Below are 14,525 nucleotides of genomic sequence, written 5' to 3'. Positions count from 1 at the left end.
AGTATGTCTTGAAAAAAAAAAAAAAAAATTATAAAGGTAAAACTCAGTTGGTTGTCACTTGTCAGGACGGTAAATGTCCGTTTCGGAGAAAATATTCGGACGTTTTGGTATTAAAAAAAAAAAAACGAAAATAAATTATAAAGGATAAACTCAGTTGGTTGTCAGTTGTCAGGAGTCAGGACAGTAAATGTCCGTTTCGGAGGAAATATTCGGACGTTTTGGTATTAAAAAAAAAACGATAATTTAATTCAATGCTTGCGAAACACTGTATCAAACATTCTTAGAGTGCTCCCTTCCTAATTAGGAGTTTGGACCAACGGACATCATCTCATTAATGGTTGACTGCATTTGTTCGAACTTCGAATAAATGGCGTCTCCCATCTTCGCCACTACAATACCTGCAAAAACAAACAGAAAATCTCTCAATGTTCCCTCCATCTTTTCCTCTTCTTCATCTCTTCATCTTCCCCCACACAACAACAGTCTTTCTTTCAGTCTTGTTTCCTCATCTTCTCGATTCAATCGGTCATCTACGAGTCTCACTAGGTCTTCTACAACTGCAACCACATCAATCGAAGTAGAGAAGGCCTCAACCACTAACATTCCATCAAAGTCTTTGCCTTTTCGAATCGGTCATGGCTTCGATCTTCATAGATTGGAACCTGGATACCCTTTGATCATCGGTGGCATAAATATCCCCCATGAAAGAGGTTGCGATGCTCATTCAGATGGTAATTTTGGAGCCCTAAGAGCATCTCCAATGGTAATGTTAAAATTGCCTTTAGCAATTCTATTTTTTAAGACCAAAAAGTGAAAAAAAATGCCAAATTTGAAAAAGATGCGCTAGAATGCATCGACTCAAATTCAAATGCCATATTTTCATTTTTTATCTTTATTCTTATTTTCATATTTTAATCACAACCTTCAAATTATAACAATAACCATCCACAACCATTCATCCTACCAACCACATATCAATTACCACCATTCATCATATCAATAACCTTATCAATCACAACCATTCATTCTACCAATAATCATCCACAACAATTTATCTTACCAATTACTTATTAATCACAAGCATCCATTATCCATTCTACCAATAATCATTCACAACCATTTATTCTATCAACCAACTATTAATCACAACCATCCATTCTACCAATAATTATCCACAACTACTTATCTTACCTAACTCTATTTCCTTCAATTTCTATAAATTCATTATTTTTAACATGAATATTCATGTTCAAACACACTACAATGAATAATTTAAAAAATCATTTTGATAAGGGATTTTGATGAATCTTCATCGAATGAAGATCGGAGAACGAATGTCGTGCAATTTCTTGCATCAAAGTTCTACGAAGATACACAATAAGACAATCAACAATAGCATGTTGGTTCTTTAAAAGGTGGACGACACATATATTGTGATAGAAACTATAGTAATAAGCGACTAATAAAAGATTATTTCATTGATAATCCCGTTTACCCAGCGAATATTTTTCGAAGGCACTTTCAAGCGTTAGAGGACAGATTTTGTAAACCGTGCCATATTTTAGAATTGGAAACCCCATTTAGCACAACGTTGGAGATGCTCTCTTGTGTTAAATGACGTGTTATATATAAAATAGCTAGCACATCATCTCAAATATAGCATTACGAATAAGATATTTCAAATTTTGACATAATTGGTGAAAAGATGTTTTTTTTTAAAACATTGCCATTGCCATTGCCTATTTAAGATACGAATAAATAGTGAATGACACATTCGAAAACACCTTCAAAAAATATTAGTTGGGTAAACGGGATTATCAGCGAAATAATATTTAATTAGTCGTTTATAGTCGGAGTTTCTATCATGATATATGTGTCGTTGACTTTTTGAAGAACCAACATGCTTTCGTTGGTTGTCTTATTGTATATCTTCATAGAACTTTGATGCAAGAAGTTGCACGACATTTGTTCTCCGATCTTCATCCAATGAAGATTCATCAAAATCCCCTCTCAAAATGACTTTCTTTAAATTACTCATTGTAGTGTGTTTGAATATGAATATTCATGATAAAAGTAATGAATTTATAGAAATTAAAAGAAATGGAGTCGGGTAGGATAAGTGGTTGTGGATAATTATTGGTAGAATGGATGGTTGTGATTGATAGGTGGTTGGTAGGATATATGGTTGTGAATGATCATTGGTAGAATGGATAATGGATGGTTGTGATTAATAGGTCGTTGGTAGGATAAATGGTTGTTGATGGTTATTGATAGAATGAATGGTTGTGATTGATATGATGAATGGTAGTTATTGATATGTGGTTGGTAGGATGAATGGTTGTAGATGATTATTGATATAATGGATGGTTGTGATTAAAAGAAGAATAAAAAAAAAAAATGAAAATATGGCATTTGAATTTGAGATGATGCATTGGAGCGCATCGTTTCAAATTTGACATTTTTTCACTTTTTGATCTCAAAAAATAGAATTGCTAAAGGCAATTTTAGCATTACCATTGGAGATGTTCTTATATGGCTGAATTTAGTATCTTTTAGTATAGAATTTCAATGATACCTTAGGGTTAAAGTTTCTGATTGTTATAGGTGATGTGTTGCTTCACTGTGTCGTTGATGCAATTTTGGGTGCATTAGGGCTTCCGGATATTGGGCAGATATTTCCGGATTCGGATCCTAAATGGAAGGGTGTGCCATCATCTCTGTTTATAAAAGAAGCAGTGCGTTTTCTTTAAGTCGATTTCATGTTTTTTTATCTAGGTATTCATTTGATTCCCAATAATTAATTAATATTCATTTGAGCATTTTTTTGTGGGATTAGGGTTAGGGTTAGGAATTGAAATTGGATTGTCAATAATTGATTAAGACTCATTTGAGCATTTTGGGTGGGATTAAGGTTTGGAATTGGAATTGGATTGCCAATAACTGAGTAAGACTCATTTGGGCATTTAGGGTTTAGGGGGGCATTTTGGGTAGGATTAGGGTTAGAAATTGGCATTATATTATCAAGGACTGATTAAGACTCATTTGAGTATTTTGTGTGGTATTAAGGGTAGGGATAGGAATTGGAATTGGATTGTCAATAACTGATTAAAACTCATTTGAGCATTTTGGGTGGAATTAGGGTTAGGTGGAATTAGATTTGTCAATAACTGATTAAGACTAAGCATTTTGGGTGGGATTAGGGTTAGGGTTAGGAATTAGAATTATATTGTCAATAATCAAGTAAGACTCATTTGGGCATTTTGGGTGGGATGAGGGTTGGGGTTAGGGTTAGGAATTGGAATTAGATTGTCAATAACTGAATAAGACTCATTTGAGCATTTTGGGTGGGATTAAGGTTAGGGTTAGGAATTGGAATTTGGATTGTCAATAACTGATTAAGACCCATTTGAGCATTTTGGGTGGGATTAGGGTTAGGGATTTGGAATTATATTGTGGAGAAACTATTGATATATGCTTGGTTTAAGAATTGTTCTTTAACTGTGTTGCGTTACTTTATCTTTTAAGTATGATTGTCTCTCCTTAAAATTGGAAGTTTGTAGACTTCCACAATTTTGTCTCAGATTCATAATTTTATTAGTAGTTTGCATCCCTAATGTAATTAAAGTCCATTTTATCTTAGAGAAAGACTATAGTTTACCTATGCCTACAACACGAGCATCATCTTTGAAGTTAAAGGGGTAAAAGAGGAAAGATACTAAAGTGGGGTTGTGTGGACCCTACTCCTTTGTCTCAATCTTTATACCTCACGAAACTGTAACTGAGTGATGGGTTCACCGTCATTTTTTACTATATAGATAGAAGTGGCGGGAAGGGATGGATGGCATCGTAAATCTGAGATATAAGATCAATGGCTTAGATAAGAGTGGTTTGGTTGTGCTCTAGAGTTTTACTTTGGTACCGTTATTGTTCTAGATATCATAATGAATTTCATCAAGCGTTAAACTGGATTTTGGCCGACTACTTTTGAATTACTCTACAGTCTAAATGGTGAAGTTTCAAAGTGAAAAGTAGAATAAAATCAATAAAGTACTGTGTGATACGATAAGCATTGCGAGCAAATGTTTGGAAGTCTTAAAATTTCCACTTGAATAGAATTAATGTCTGAACTCACACATGTCTAGGTTTTGTAGAGTTCGACTCGAGTACAATGACTTGGACAATCTTACAAGCTAGTTCTCCTCCATCTCAAAATAATACAAGTTGAGATATTGACATTGAAGGTAGAATTTTTGTTGAGGTTTCTAAATTGCCACGTCATGTTATTGAATGTATTTTGCCTACCATTGTTGGTGTTTGTGTGTTCAACTCGTTGGGAACTTGGAGTGGAGCAAATGTTTTTAATTGTTTAATTCATCCTTTGTTTTATGCCAATTCAGGTGACTCTCATGCATGAGGCCGGCTATGAGATTGGAAACTTGGATGCAACCTTGATCTTGCAAAGACCGAAGTTGAGCCCACACAAGGAGGCTATGAGAACCAACTTGTCCGCGCTGCTTGGAGCAGACCCATCTGTTGTTAATCTCAAAGCAAAAACTCATGAGAAGGTTGACAGCCTTGGTGAAAATCGAAGTATTGCAGCTCACACAGTGGTTCTTCTTATGAGAAAGTGAAAAAAAAGAGAAAAAGAGGGACAGAGGGGTCATCCAAGCCAAGCCCATGACTTGGAAGAATTGTATTATTATGATAGCTATGATAATAAAGTTGCTTTGTCATCCCAGATTGCAATCAAGGTGTATCGAATGCACACTTTTGTATCTCTTTTTGATGTGGCTTAATATATAATAGTGACACTACTCAACATGCGATTCTTTTTTTATAATGAATTTCAGTTAAATTTATATGACACTTCTCGACCAATTTTTGTTCAGAATTTCTATCTGATATTTTGGCTAGAAGATCTATGAGGAGACTATCGGTTGATGCTCTAACCTACCCATGTAAGTCCATGTTGATTCCAAATATCCATGCTATAATACAATGCAGAATACAATCTCTCTGCATAGTGGCATAAATACGATGAGTGAGGAGTATATACGAAGCAATATTCCTTAATTGGGATTCACTGTTGTGTGAGTTCCGCAAAGGAGGTCTTCCGCATTGGAAATCAGCCAAGTTGTATGATCATGTAAAGAAAATGATAAAAGGTGGTGAGGATCGCCCACCCGTGTCTGCGATGTGTAGAACTCTAGGAGATGACATTTTCACCTGTTAATAATTGGGACATGGAACAAATGTTAAATCCTCCATTAAATTCTATCCAAAGCTGTGTTTTATGTTAATTCAAGTGTGTTTGTTTCCACTATCACTATCTCAACCCATGTTCTTGTTGGTCTTCATCTCAATTGGCCTATTGGGCAGTTCTCATCCATCTCAACATCTCCATTTCAGCTATACTTAACCGATGAAACATTTTTTTCTTAATTGTACATCATTCAGTCCATAAAATTGGGATACATCCATCATATAACATTTCATAAGAACACTTCTACAACAACCATTTAACTTTAATTTGTTAAACATCGTTTTCAATATCTCCATTCTTATTTATAATAGAATCAATTTATAAAAATGATAGTTTTGGGATATTTTCCAATAATAACTGTGATAAATTAAGGAGAACACTACAACAATGTACATAGAAGTACAACATTATAAAAAATAAAATAAAAAATTTATACCAAATAATATAAAGGCGGTATCTCTGGACTTTAATATTAGCATTGCTTGCTTGATTTCTTCTCTAAAACAACTCCAATTGGGGATTTTGAAGTCTTTTTTGGTTACCTATCAACTTCAGATGCAACATGCACCCAATCACAGAGCGAGTTCGTTGTTTTAGCACGCAAGGATCGTATTGCTTTCGAACAAAGACAGATATCCATATAACTTTCCGCTCGAAATTCACTCGCAAATGTGGCATGTGCACAGAACCATAGATCTTTTTCTTCGGGATACACAAGGGAAAAGATCTATGGTTCCATACACACATCGACGTCAGCAAATGAATTTCGAATATCTATTAAGATTTTACTTCTTGAAGAAATAGTATAATTACAATCACTAATTACAAATGGTTCCAAACGAAGTAGTTGTTTCAACTACCGTTCCATAGATTTTATGCTTTTTACCTACCCATCCTAATCCCGATTAAATTAAGAGAATTGTAATCAATCGAGTTTTTCTATTAACCACCCTTCAACGACTGCACTAATCACCAGGAAACAATGAATGTCAGAGGCGGCCTTAGTGTATATTATCGATCATTTTCAACTACTCCAACATGTATGGTGTATATAATTAATATTAGTTAATCACAAAGATCCAATAAGATGGAGAATTAAGCATTTTCAAGTCGAGTTACATAATCCAAAACATCCGTATACGGAATGAACAAAGATTTGGTGTTTTTAAATTTATGTGCTAAGAAGCTGATGCCATTCATATTGAAAAAGCAAGTAAAATCAAGCACTTAAACTGCTCAAAAATTCTCTCTACTAACCAATCACTCTTGCTTTTTTTAATATACGCGGGGTCATGATATTGGTTCATCAGGTACAGATATTTCGAAACAGCTCCCCAAATCATTCAAGGTTCATATATTTTTATATTGTATAAAATATGAGAAATAATTTTCTGATTGAAAACATTTTCCAGCATTGGTTTGCACATGGAAAATCTGATTCTCGAGGAATACTGATTGGAATTGTCACACCCCAAGTTTCAAGATCCATAACCTGATCCGTTACTATCATTTGAACCATGATCCATAACTTAGGGGTGATTTAGGAATAATCCACTTACTCACATCAACAAAAAAATACGTGTTGAACCTAACTAAAGATATTATCTAAATCTATTTCTTGCAAACATTCACATGAGAGTTCAACACACCTTCAATCAAAAATTCATAATTTACTCAATTTTTATTGGAATTTAATGTAAAATCCTATTTTGGAAAGATGGTTAAAATAACCATAATATAAAAATACTAAACCAAATAAAATATTTATTTTTCTGGTATAAAAATATCGAACAAAGATTCTGTACTATAACACAATTTAGGATTTAACAATACATCGTGTTACTTCTAAAATTTGTACACACTCCAGTTCTTATTGGAAAGTAGAGATTTTAAATTCTATAGAATTTACTGAAATATGGAACCCAAGAAAAGTATGAAATGTATATTAAAATCATTGTTTGGCATGTAAAATATTTTTACAAAAACAGAGGTATTTACAATCCTATTCAGTAGGTTGGACGATAAAATCTGAAATAAATATTTCTATCTTTAAAATGGTATGGGACCAAAGCTATATAGAAGTTAACTTCAAAAACTTAATCTTAAAAAAATCAGAACCAAAGGAGAAGTCTAAGCAGGGATTACGACGATATAAAGTTGATTTTATTTTCTATTTATTTCTATTGTCTACTAAGAGCGACAACAAAGACAACTTGTTTTAAAATATAATAAAATTTCCAAAATTTCAAAATATATATATATAAGGATATGTACTAGTTACAGAATGTCTCCAAGTAGTATCACATCATTTTAACAACAAATAAAAATTCTATAACCTTTCTCGTAAAACATGTTAAAAGGAATCAACAACATTACAAATCTTCTTTTCTAAATCAATTAATAACCAATGACTTTAAAATAAAAAATCCAACACATTTATTCGATAAATTGATTTAAAATAATTCTAATAAGTATATGATAACATCAATAATTCTCCCCAAAACTTCCATACACCCTTAATCAGGGAACTTTTTTTTTTAAATTTCAAATACATGGGAATTCTTCATTTTTAGGGGTGGAATCTCCATAATGAAAGAAAACAACAAGGTATAGAAAATATTCCCAAATAAGGGATTTATTTTCCCGTTCCAAATGGTTGGTACTACCATACCACACTCACACACTCTTTCTCTCTCCATATTTTTTTTCCCCTCAAATGTCCCTCTCCAATCTAACCTCCTAAAAGAGTGATATTTACACTCATGCCCCTCCCAAAATTGCTTTACTAGATTTTCTAGAATACCCCTTACCATGTCCCAAAAGCATGGATTAGCCCAAGTGCATGACTAGAGACTAATAAAATAAGGCCTATTTTGAGTTTTTACAGGAATTCAGAAAGACTTAGCCTCAAATTTTCTTGACTTGTTTGAAAATCATTTTCCCCCTGGGTAAGAAAAAGAGTGAGTAAATTGTATTTTCTTTGGGAAATGACGAATCAAATCCAGCAAATCACATTTTCTCAAGAAAACGATTTCCCCAAGATTTTTTGGCTATAAAAAACAGGCTTAATTGTAAAAAATTCCAAACGCACCCTAAAAGGCCTTTCTCTTTCAAAACTTAGGTCTCTAGTGGCTCTTGACATGGGCTTTGTTCATTTTATTAGTCCAATAAAGGAAACCCACGTCATAGTATTTAAAAGTTAGTTAGGCAATAAGGATTTTGAATTTTGGGTCCCTAACTAGTTTATCTGTCCCCATCACTCTCATTTCTTCTCATTGTCTTTGTTCCATTAATATTAAATCACACTAACATAAATCCAATAATCAGAACAAATGAACACTTGAACTCAATCACCCCATAATCCATGCGTGCCTTCCTTCTATTCCAGATTCGTTTCTCGAACAATTCGATCCCTTAAATCTCCCATAAATCATATCCATCACTAGACCTGTTCTAGATCTAATCTTAACTAACTTAACTGTAATTGAGCTGAACCGAGTTTTGTTCATAGAAAGTGCACAATGGTAGCGTCGACGGATGAGCCATGTTGCAAGCCTAAATTCTGGATTTATCTCATCGTATCTGTAGCCCTTGTTGCGTTCGCTGGCCTAATGTCTGGTCTTACTCTCGGATTGATGTCCCTTAGTCAAGTTGATCTTGAAGTCCTCATTAGGGCTGGTCAGCCTCAAGACAGGAAGAATGCTGGTCGGTTTTTAGTCCTTAATTTCTTTGCTTTGTTGTCTTAGTTCTATGTTTAAGTTATACTAATAAGTAATAACGCTTTTTTTTTTTTTTCTTTCTTGGTGATAGCTAAGATTCTGCCCATCATCAAGAACCAACACTTGCTTCTTTGTACTCTCCTCGTTGGCAATTCATTGGCGATGGAGGTGTGTCATCTATACTCTATCTCTAGTAAGTTTTTAACGTTTCGGATAAACTAATGGTGCATTTTATGTTGTATAAGGCACTACCAATTTTTCTCGATTCTATTCTCCCAGCTTGGGGTGCTGTTCTTATATCCGTCACACTAATACTTGCCTTTGGTGAGGTAAAATTTTGGACTGTTGGCCTTTTATGGAATGCAACTCAATTGCCAACTTTGTGTCTCAATATGAAGCGTTTTTTTTTGGGTATTTGTAGATAATTCCTCAAGCGGTGTGCTCTCGATATGGATTACGTGTTGGAGCAAAAATGGCTATAGTTGTTCGGTTACTTGTTTTGATCTTTTTCCCCATAACATACCCGATTAGCAAGGTAATTGCTTCTCGACATACTAAGAGAGAGATTCAAGATATGCTTCTTGGAAATTTATTGAGGCTAGCTTGAACCCATAACTCAATTGGTTGTTGTTCATAACAAATAGCTAATAGATGCAATAAATATAATATCAAATGTGTTGAGATATCTGTTTTTTATGCGTCTTTTCTTTCCTTTTTTTTTTTTTTTTTTTTTTTTTTTAAACTTTTCATGGTATCTCTTATTGTGGTAGTTATTGGATTGGCTATTGGGTAAGAGACACTTTGCGGTTTTAAGACGGGCAGAGTTGAAGACATTGGTGAATATGTATGGAGATGAGGTTAGCTTCGTATATTTCTCACCTTATTCTCTATGACAACAATGAAGATGATATAGTTTAATTTGCAATGGCCTACTATTTATACGAATTTACATGAATGATTGGTTTACAAAAGAGTAACAAAGTTATTACAAAGGTTTTGGTGTTTGAACCGTATTCTAGAACTAAAATGACGAACACATCTTGGGTAATCGAAGTTTCCAATCTTGACATTCTTATATACATTTTTAGGCAGGAAATGGTGGAGAGTTAACCCACAATGAAACAACTATAATTGCTGGAGCTTTGGATTTGACACAGAAGACGGTTAAAGATGCTATGACACCCATATCCAAAACATTTTCCCTTGATATAGAATCCAAACTTGACATGTATGTATCTCAGTAATTCTCTACTTGATGTTTACGTCTATCTCTAATCTATGGCTCTTCTTAGGAGTACAATGCGTTTAATAATGACGAGAGGGCACAGTCGTATACCTATTTACTCTGGAAGCCCAACAAATATAATCGGTCTTATTTTGGTAAGAATTTTAGTTTCTTAATTTGTCTGACAATTATAATTGTTCTTTGAGATACTAAAAATATTAAAAATGCATCCATTCTAATAATTTTTGGCTAATATATTGTTTCTTGAAATCTTATGTGATAATTGAAAACAGCTTATAAAATGGATGCATTTTTAATATTTCGACATACATCGATCTCTTAGTGTCAGCTATTATTTCCATAGTGTTAGGCTACAAGATTATATAACAACATTAATTCTTCTTTTGGTTTTAGGTTAAAAATTTGCTCGTCTTCCGCCCCGAAGATGAGACACCAATTCGGCATTTACCTATCAGAAAAATCCCTAGGTGTGTGTATTCTCTCGTTAAATTTTCAACTATTTCAAAGTTGTGGTGCTTATTTTGGATTCTTTGTGTAGGTTCTTAGTGTATTATCTGAAGCTGAACTCTTTTGATTCCCAAGTAGCATTTATTTCTACATCTCCAAAACCGTTTGGTTTGTATGGTCTTTCACAATAAAGCGAAATATGGAACTACCATGAAGAGATTTATTTGCAGATTAGTAGATCACTTAGGAATGACATATAGACTACACATCCTTGACAAGTTAAGACTTGGGTTTATAACAAACCACTTTTATAAAATTCAGAGTTTAATCTTGTAGTTGATGTTTTATTCTAAAGCTACATCGAAGTGGTATGGGTATGAGTGCCAAAGTCCGACATGGATATGTGAGAGCAAATAACATATATCTTTTAATATCTACTATAATATACTATTGGAAAGCTAATGATGAGGCCTGCACGGGGGACAATAATGGGAGTTCGTTGTTCCAAGGGGGGGGGGGGGGGGGGGGGGGGGGGGGGAATCAAATTTCAGTATGAAATTCAAATTTAATTTGAAGTTTTTATCTTGCTATTTCTTAGCCATTTTTAGGATTTTGAAGTTGAATTCAGCTAGTCGTATCTGATTTTGGGGATTGGGCAAGTTTCTAGTTTTGCCATTTTGAGTAAGCCTATTATAGTAGGAAGTGGAGTCGAAAAATTGGATTGTAAAGGAGTTTGATTCCTTATTATCGATTGGGTTTCGCTTTGAGATAGTTTCTTCTTTCGTTTTCCATGAATTTATTTAGTCATCCATAACATAACTAATCGATGTTTGTATGTGTCAGGGTACAAGATCATTTGCCTTTATATGAAATAATGAGCGAATTCCAAAAGGGTCATAGCCACATGGCCATTATCGTAAATTGCTTGAAAGATGTTACGGCGACAACCCCTGAAAATGCAAAACACAAGACTAGCATTTTAGGGAAAAAAGTGAATCCAAGTAGGAAACACATCCAATTAGAAGAAACAGGTATCCAATCATGGTCTAGGATTTCATATCTCTATATAACTTTGTGAAAAAAATTAAAGTTTATCATGTATTGGCTACTTGTTTAACAGGAAGAGATTCTCAATTTGATTTGGATGAAAAACTGGATGTCGTTATGGATTCATCGTCTATTCACTCTGATGTTACCGAAATTCCGAGTCCAGTGCTGAGGAAAGATATGGAACGATGTAAAGAAATGCACGCACGGTTGAAGAAATGGGATCAAGGAGAGGACAACTATGTTCTTGAAACAGATTTGGATTCTCTTTCGAGAGTAGATGAGGAAGTTGTTGGTATCATAACAATGGAAGATGTTATTGAGGAATTACTGCAGGTAAATAATGTTTTAAGTATTTTCAAGAATAAAGACATCGGTACACAAAATGTTTTAATTTGGTTTCATAACTTTCATCTTAATGGGTATAAAAAGTGTAGTAGAGTAGAGATTTACTTGTTGGGTATTGGGGTAAAAAATGAGTGCTTGAGCAGATATTTTGACTTAATTGAGGACACGAATGAGCGAGCGATAACTAGTGTTATATAGTGAGACAAGTATGTTCCTAGTTACAATGCTTTTTACTTTTTTACACCAGTAATGGATGGATTAACTACTTATATTCAATGGGTTGTGTCTTGATATATGTGTTATTCTTCAATTAAATAATACACACACACAAATACCATATGTTAAACACATAGTTATTTTGACAAATCATTTACCCCAAATGACCAATCTGATGGGGAAGGTGCACCTATGAATATAAGATGGTCACTAGTTAAATTGGGGCACGATACGTGAGCACGTGACACCTGGAGTGGAGGCGGATAGAACAACACTCGACACTCCCCCTCACCCATAAGAGTGAAAAATTCCTTTGAGGAGACACAAACCCGTGACCTATACGAAATTAGCGCTCTGATATCATGTTGACAAACCATTTATCCCAATAGACCAATCTTATGAGGAAGGTGCAACCATGAATATAAGAGTGTCACGGGTCGAACTGGGGCACGAAACATGAGCACGTGACACCTAGGAGTAGAGGTGGATAACACAACCCTCAACAAGTTACACTAGTCCAAATTGATTTACTATTTTTTGATTTGTCCCCTAATTGAACCACTTTTCATAAGAATTGTATCCCCATAATTTTTTATATATTCAAGATCACGTCTTTTGTGTTACAATTTGTATATTATTCTTCTTGTTTATTTGCTAGACTAACCATTTTTTTCTTGTCTTTTAAGGAAGAAATATTCGATGAAACTGATGAGTTTGTCGACTTCCATAACAAGTAGGCAATTACTTTTTATTTACGGTTTACTTCTTAACTTTGCACTTAATGATTTCCAATGACCATTTTTTTTAAAGTAACAGGATTAGAATTAATATGCTATCCACAAGAAGATCATCATCTCCAAGAACAATCGGAGCAGCGTCTCTCTGTCATTTTCAAAATCGAACTCCAGTTGCATCTCCACTTTCTTCATATCATCACACTCCTATAATACACTCACCGATTTCTCCATATGTTCATTCACCGATTCCTAGACCAACTCTATATAGCTCCCCCGGAAAATCTTTACCTACTTCTCCAGCTGAAATTACCAGCCTAGATCGAAACTCACAGACCTCACATAAAGTAAGTTGAATACATATTTGATTCGATAAATCGTATTTTTCTTCCAAAATGATTCTGATAGGAATTAAAACTGATAGAAGATTGTCCAAACTTTTCTATGTACTAGTTCATTAATTATGGTGCGAAGAAGACCGTGTCATACGTTGAAATGAACCAACATATATGTAGACAGAAGAGACGAAACTCTTGACAAATGGTCTTGTTCGACAAACATGACTGTTACATGCCTTTAGCCCATGTAAATGTGTCATCTATTGCATAGTATTATGGATTTAATTAGCTTTTTGTTCTTGTTGCCTATGCAACAGTCACATAATTATCCCGATGATGTTTGGGATCACCCAAATCCATAGAGTTAAACAATCTCAAGAGTACGTAATACAAGTTATTGAGTTTAATCCTACATCAGACACACATTGCCTTGTCTCTCTCCTTATAAGCTCCTAGGCCTCTCCACTCAATGCCAATTGGTTTTGAATTGGACTCTCAAATTTATCATGGTATTAGAACGAACCTTTCTCTCCTCCATGTCACCCAATTCATATCTCTATGTGCTTTGGCCCAGTCCGGCCCACATGTGCAAGGGCATATGGAGTTTAGTCCCACATCGAACACTCATTGTAAGCTCCTAGACCTCTCCACTCATTTGCCAATTGGTTTTGAGTTGGACCCCCAAATTTATCATCATTCCAAAGTTTTTGTGTTCGGATTTTTGGGTAAGGCCGACTTGAGCTATATAATTGAATTAGCCCGAGTGTCACACATGCACTGCACAAGGAGGGCTAGGTTCGCGACAATATGCTACCTTTAGTAAAGCTTATTCATCTTGATTTCTTTTGTAGGTCTCAAGAAAACCATATGAGAAGCTACAAAAGCTCGAAGGCGTGTAAAGTTCCTTTTATACGAAATGCTGGTTTTGCAAATATTTAAACATGCTAGCCTCATTTCTTGTAGGCAGCAATATCCAATCATCTTGTAAAATTTTGTTTTCTCTGTGAATCTTGAATCAACTGGTAATGCTCAGATAAGCGAGTAAGTTATGGTACAATTACTTGTAAAGATGTTTGTTATCTATAGGCTTTGATCATCTATGTAATTAAGTCTTAATTGGTTTTACAATATTGATTTTGATTTATGGTGGTGAAGTTATATCTTTCG

At 34.4% G+C, this 14,525-nt stretch overlaps 2 protein-coding genes across 5 annotated transcripts; both read left to right on the top strand.

Moving 5' to 3' along the window:
- Positions 1 to 137: 137 nt before the first annotated feature.
- Positions 138 to 4,859, top strand: LOC147393758 (2-C-methyl-D-erythritol 2,4-cyclodiphosphate synthase, chloroplastic-like). Of its 4 annotated transcripts, none has more exons than XM_086455808.1 (3): positions 138 to 731; positions 2,581 to 2,735; positions 4,398 to 4,859. In XM_086455808.1, exons 1-3 carry the CDS (start codon positions 368 to 370, stop codon positions 4,629 to 4,631), a joined length of 753 nt encoding a protein of 250 aa, XP_086311934.1. In that variant the 5' UTR covers positions 138 to 367; the 3' UTR covers positions 4,632 to 4,859. The 4 variants fall into 4 exon arrangements, with proteins under 4 accessions (XP_086311934.1, XP_086311936.1, XP_086311937.1 ...); XM_086455810.1 differs by having other exon boundaries at positions 142 to 710; positions 2,605 to 2,735; XM_086455809.1 differs by having other exon boundaries at positions 146 to 731; positions 2,605 to 2,735.
- A 3,628-nt stretch (positions 4,860 to 8,487) lies between these two features.
- Positions 8,488 to 14,407, top strand: LOC147393757 (CBS domain protein with a domain protein (DUF21)). The gene is made up of 13 exons (XM_086456741.1): positions 8,488 to 8,968; positions 9,074 to 9,150; positions 9,228 to 9,311; positions 9,404 to 9,517; positions 9,753 to 9,839; positions 10,071 to 10,210; positions 10,275 to 10,362; positions 10,622 to 10,695; positions 11,519 to 11,706; positions 11,796 to 12,058; positions 12,973 to 13,019; positions 13,103 to 13,367; positions 14,210 to 14,407. Exons 1-13 carry the CDS (start codon positions 8,785 to 8,787, stop codon positions 14,255 to 14,257), a joined length of 1,659 nt encoding a protein of 552 aa, XP_086312867.1. The 5' UTR covers positions 8,488 to 8,784; the 3' UTR covers positions 14,258 to 14,407.
- The last annotated feature ends 118 nt before the right edge of the window (positions 14,408 to 14,525 follow it).

This window comes from Akebia trifoliata, chromosome 10 (genome assembly GCF_017979445.1).
Source record: "Akebia trifoliata isolate Shusen 1 chromosome 10, ASM1797944v1, whole genome shotgun sequence".
Lineage (NCBI taxonomy): Eukaryota > Viridiplantae > Streptophyta > Magnoliopsida > Ranunculales > Lardizabalaceae > Akebia > Akebia trifoliata.
Note: the sequence above shows the minus strand (reverse complement) of the source record. Positions and strands in the feature narration are given on the sequence as shown.

What these genes read in the sequence shown, in the direction of transcription:
- LOC147393758 (XM_086455808.1), top strand. Translation starts at nt 368, where the DNA reads ATGGCGTCTCCCATCTTCGCCACTACAATACCTGCAAAAACAAACAGA. An exon ending in TTGCGATGCTCATTCAGATG is followed by an intron (nt 732 to 2,580) that starts GTAATTTTGGAG and finishes ATGATACCTTAG; the next exon opens with GGTTAAAGTTTCTGATTGTT. An exon ending in CTCTGTTTATAAAAGAAGCA is followed by an intron (nt 2,736 to 4,397) that starts GTGCGTTTTCTT and finishes ATGCCAATTCAG; the next exon opens with GTGACTCTCATGCATGAGGC.
- LOC147393757 (XM_086456741.1), top strand. Translation starts at nt 8,785, where the DNA reads ATGGTAGCGTCGACGGATGAGCCATGTTGCAAGCCTAAATTCTGGATT. An exon ending in CATCCAATTAGAAGAAACAG is followed by an intron (nt 11,707 to 11,795) that starts GTATCCAATCAT and finishes CTTGTTTAACAG; the next exon opens with GAAGAGATTCTCAATTTGAT. An exon ending in TTTGTCGACTTCCATAACAA is followed by an intron (nt 13,020 to 13,102) that starts GTAGGCAATTAC and finishes TTAAAGTAACAG; the next exon opens with GATTAGAATTAATATGCTAT.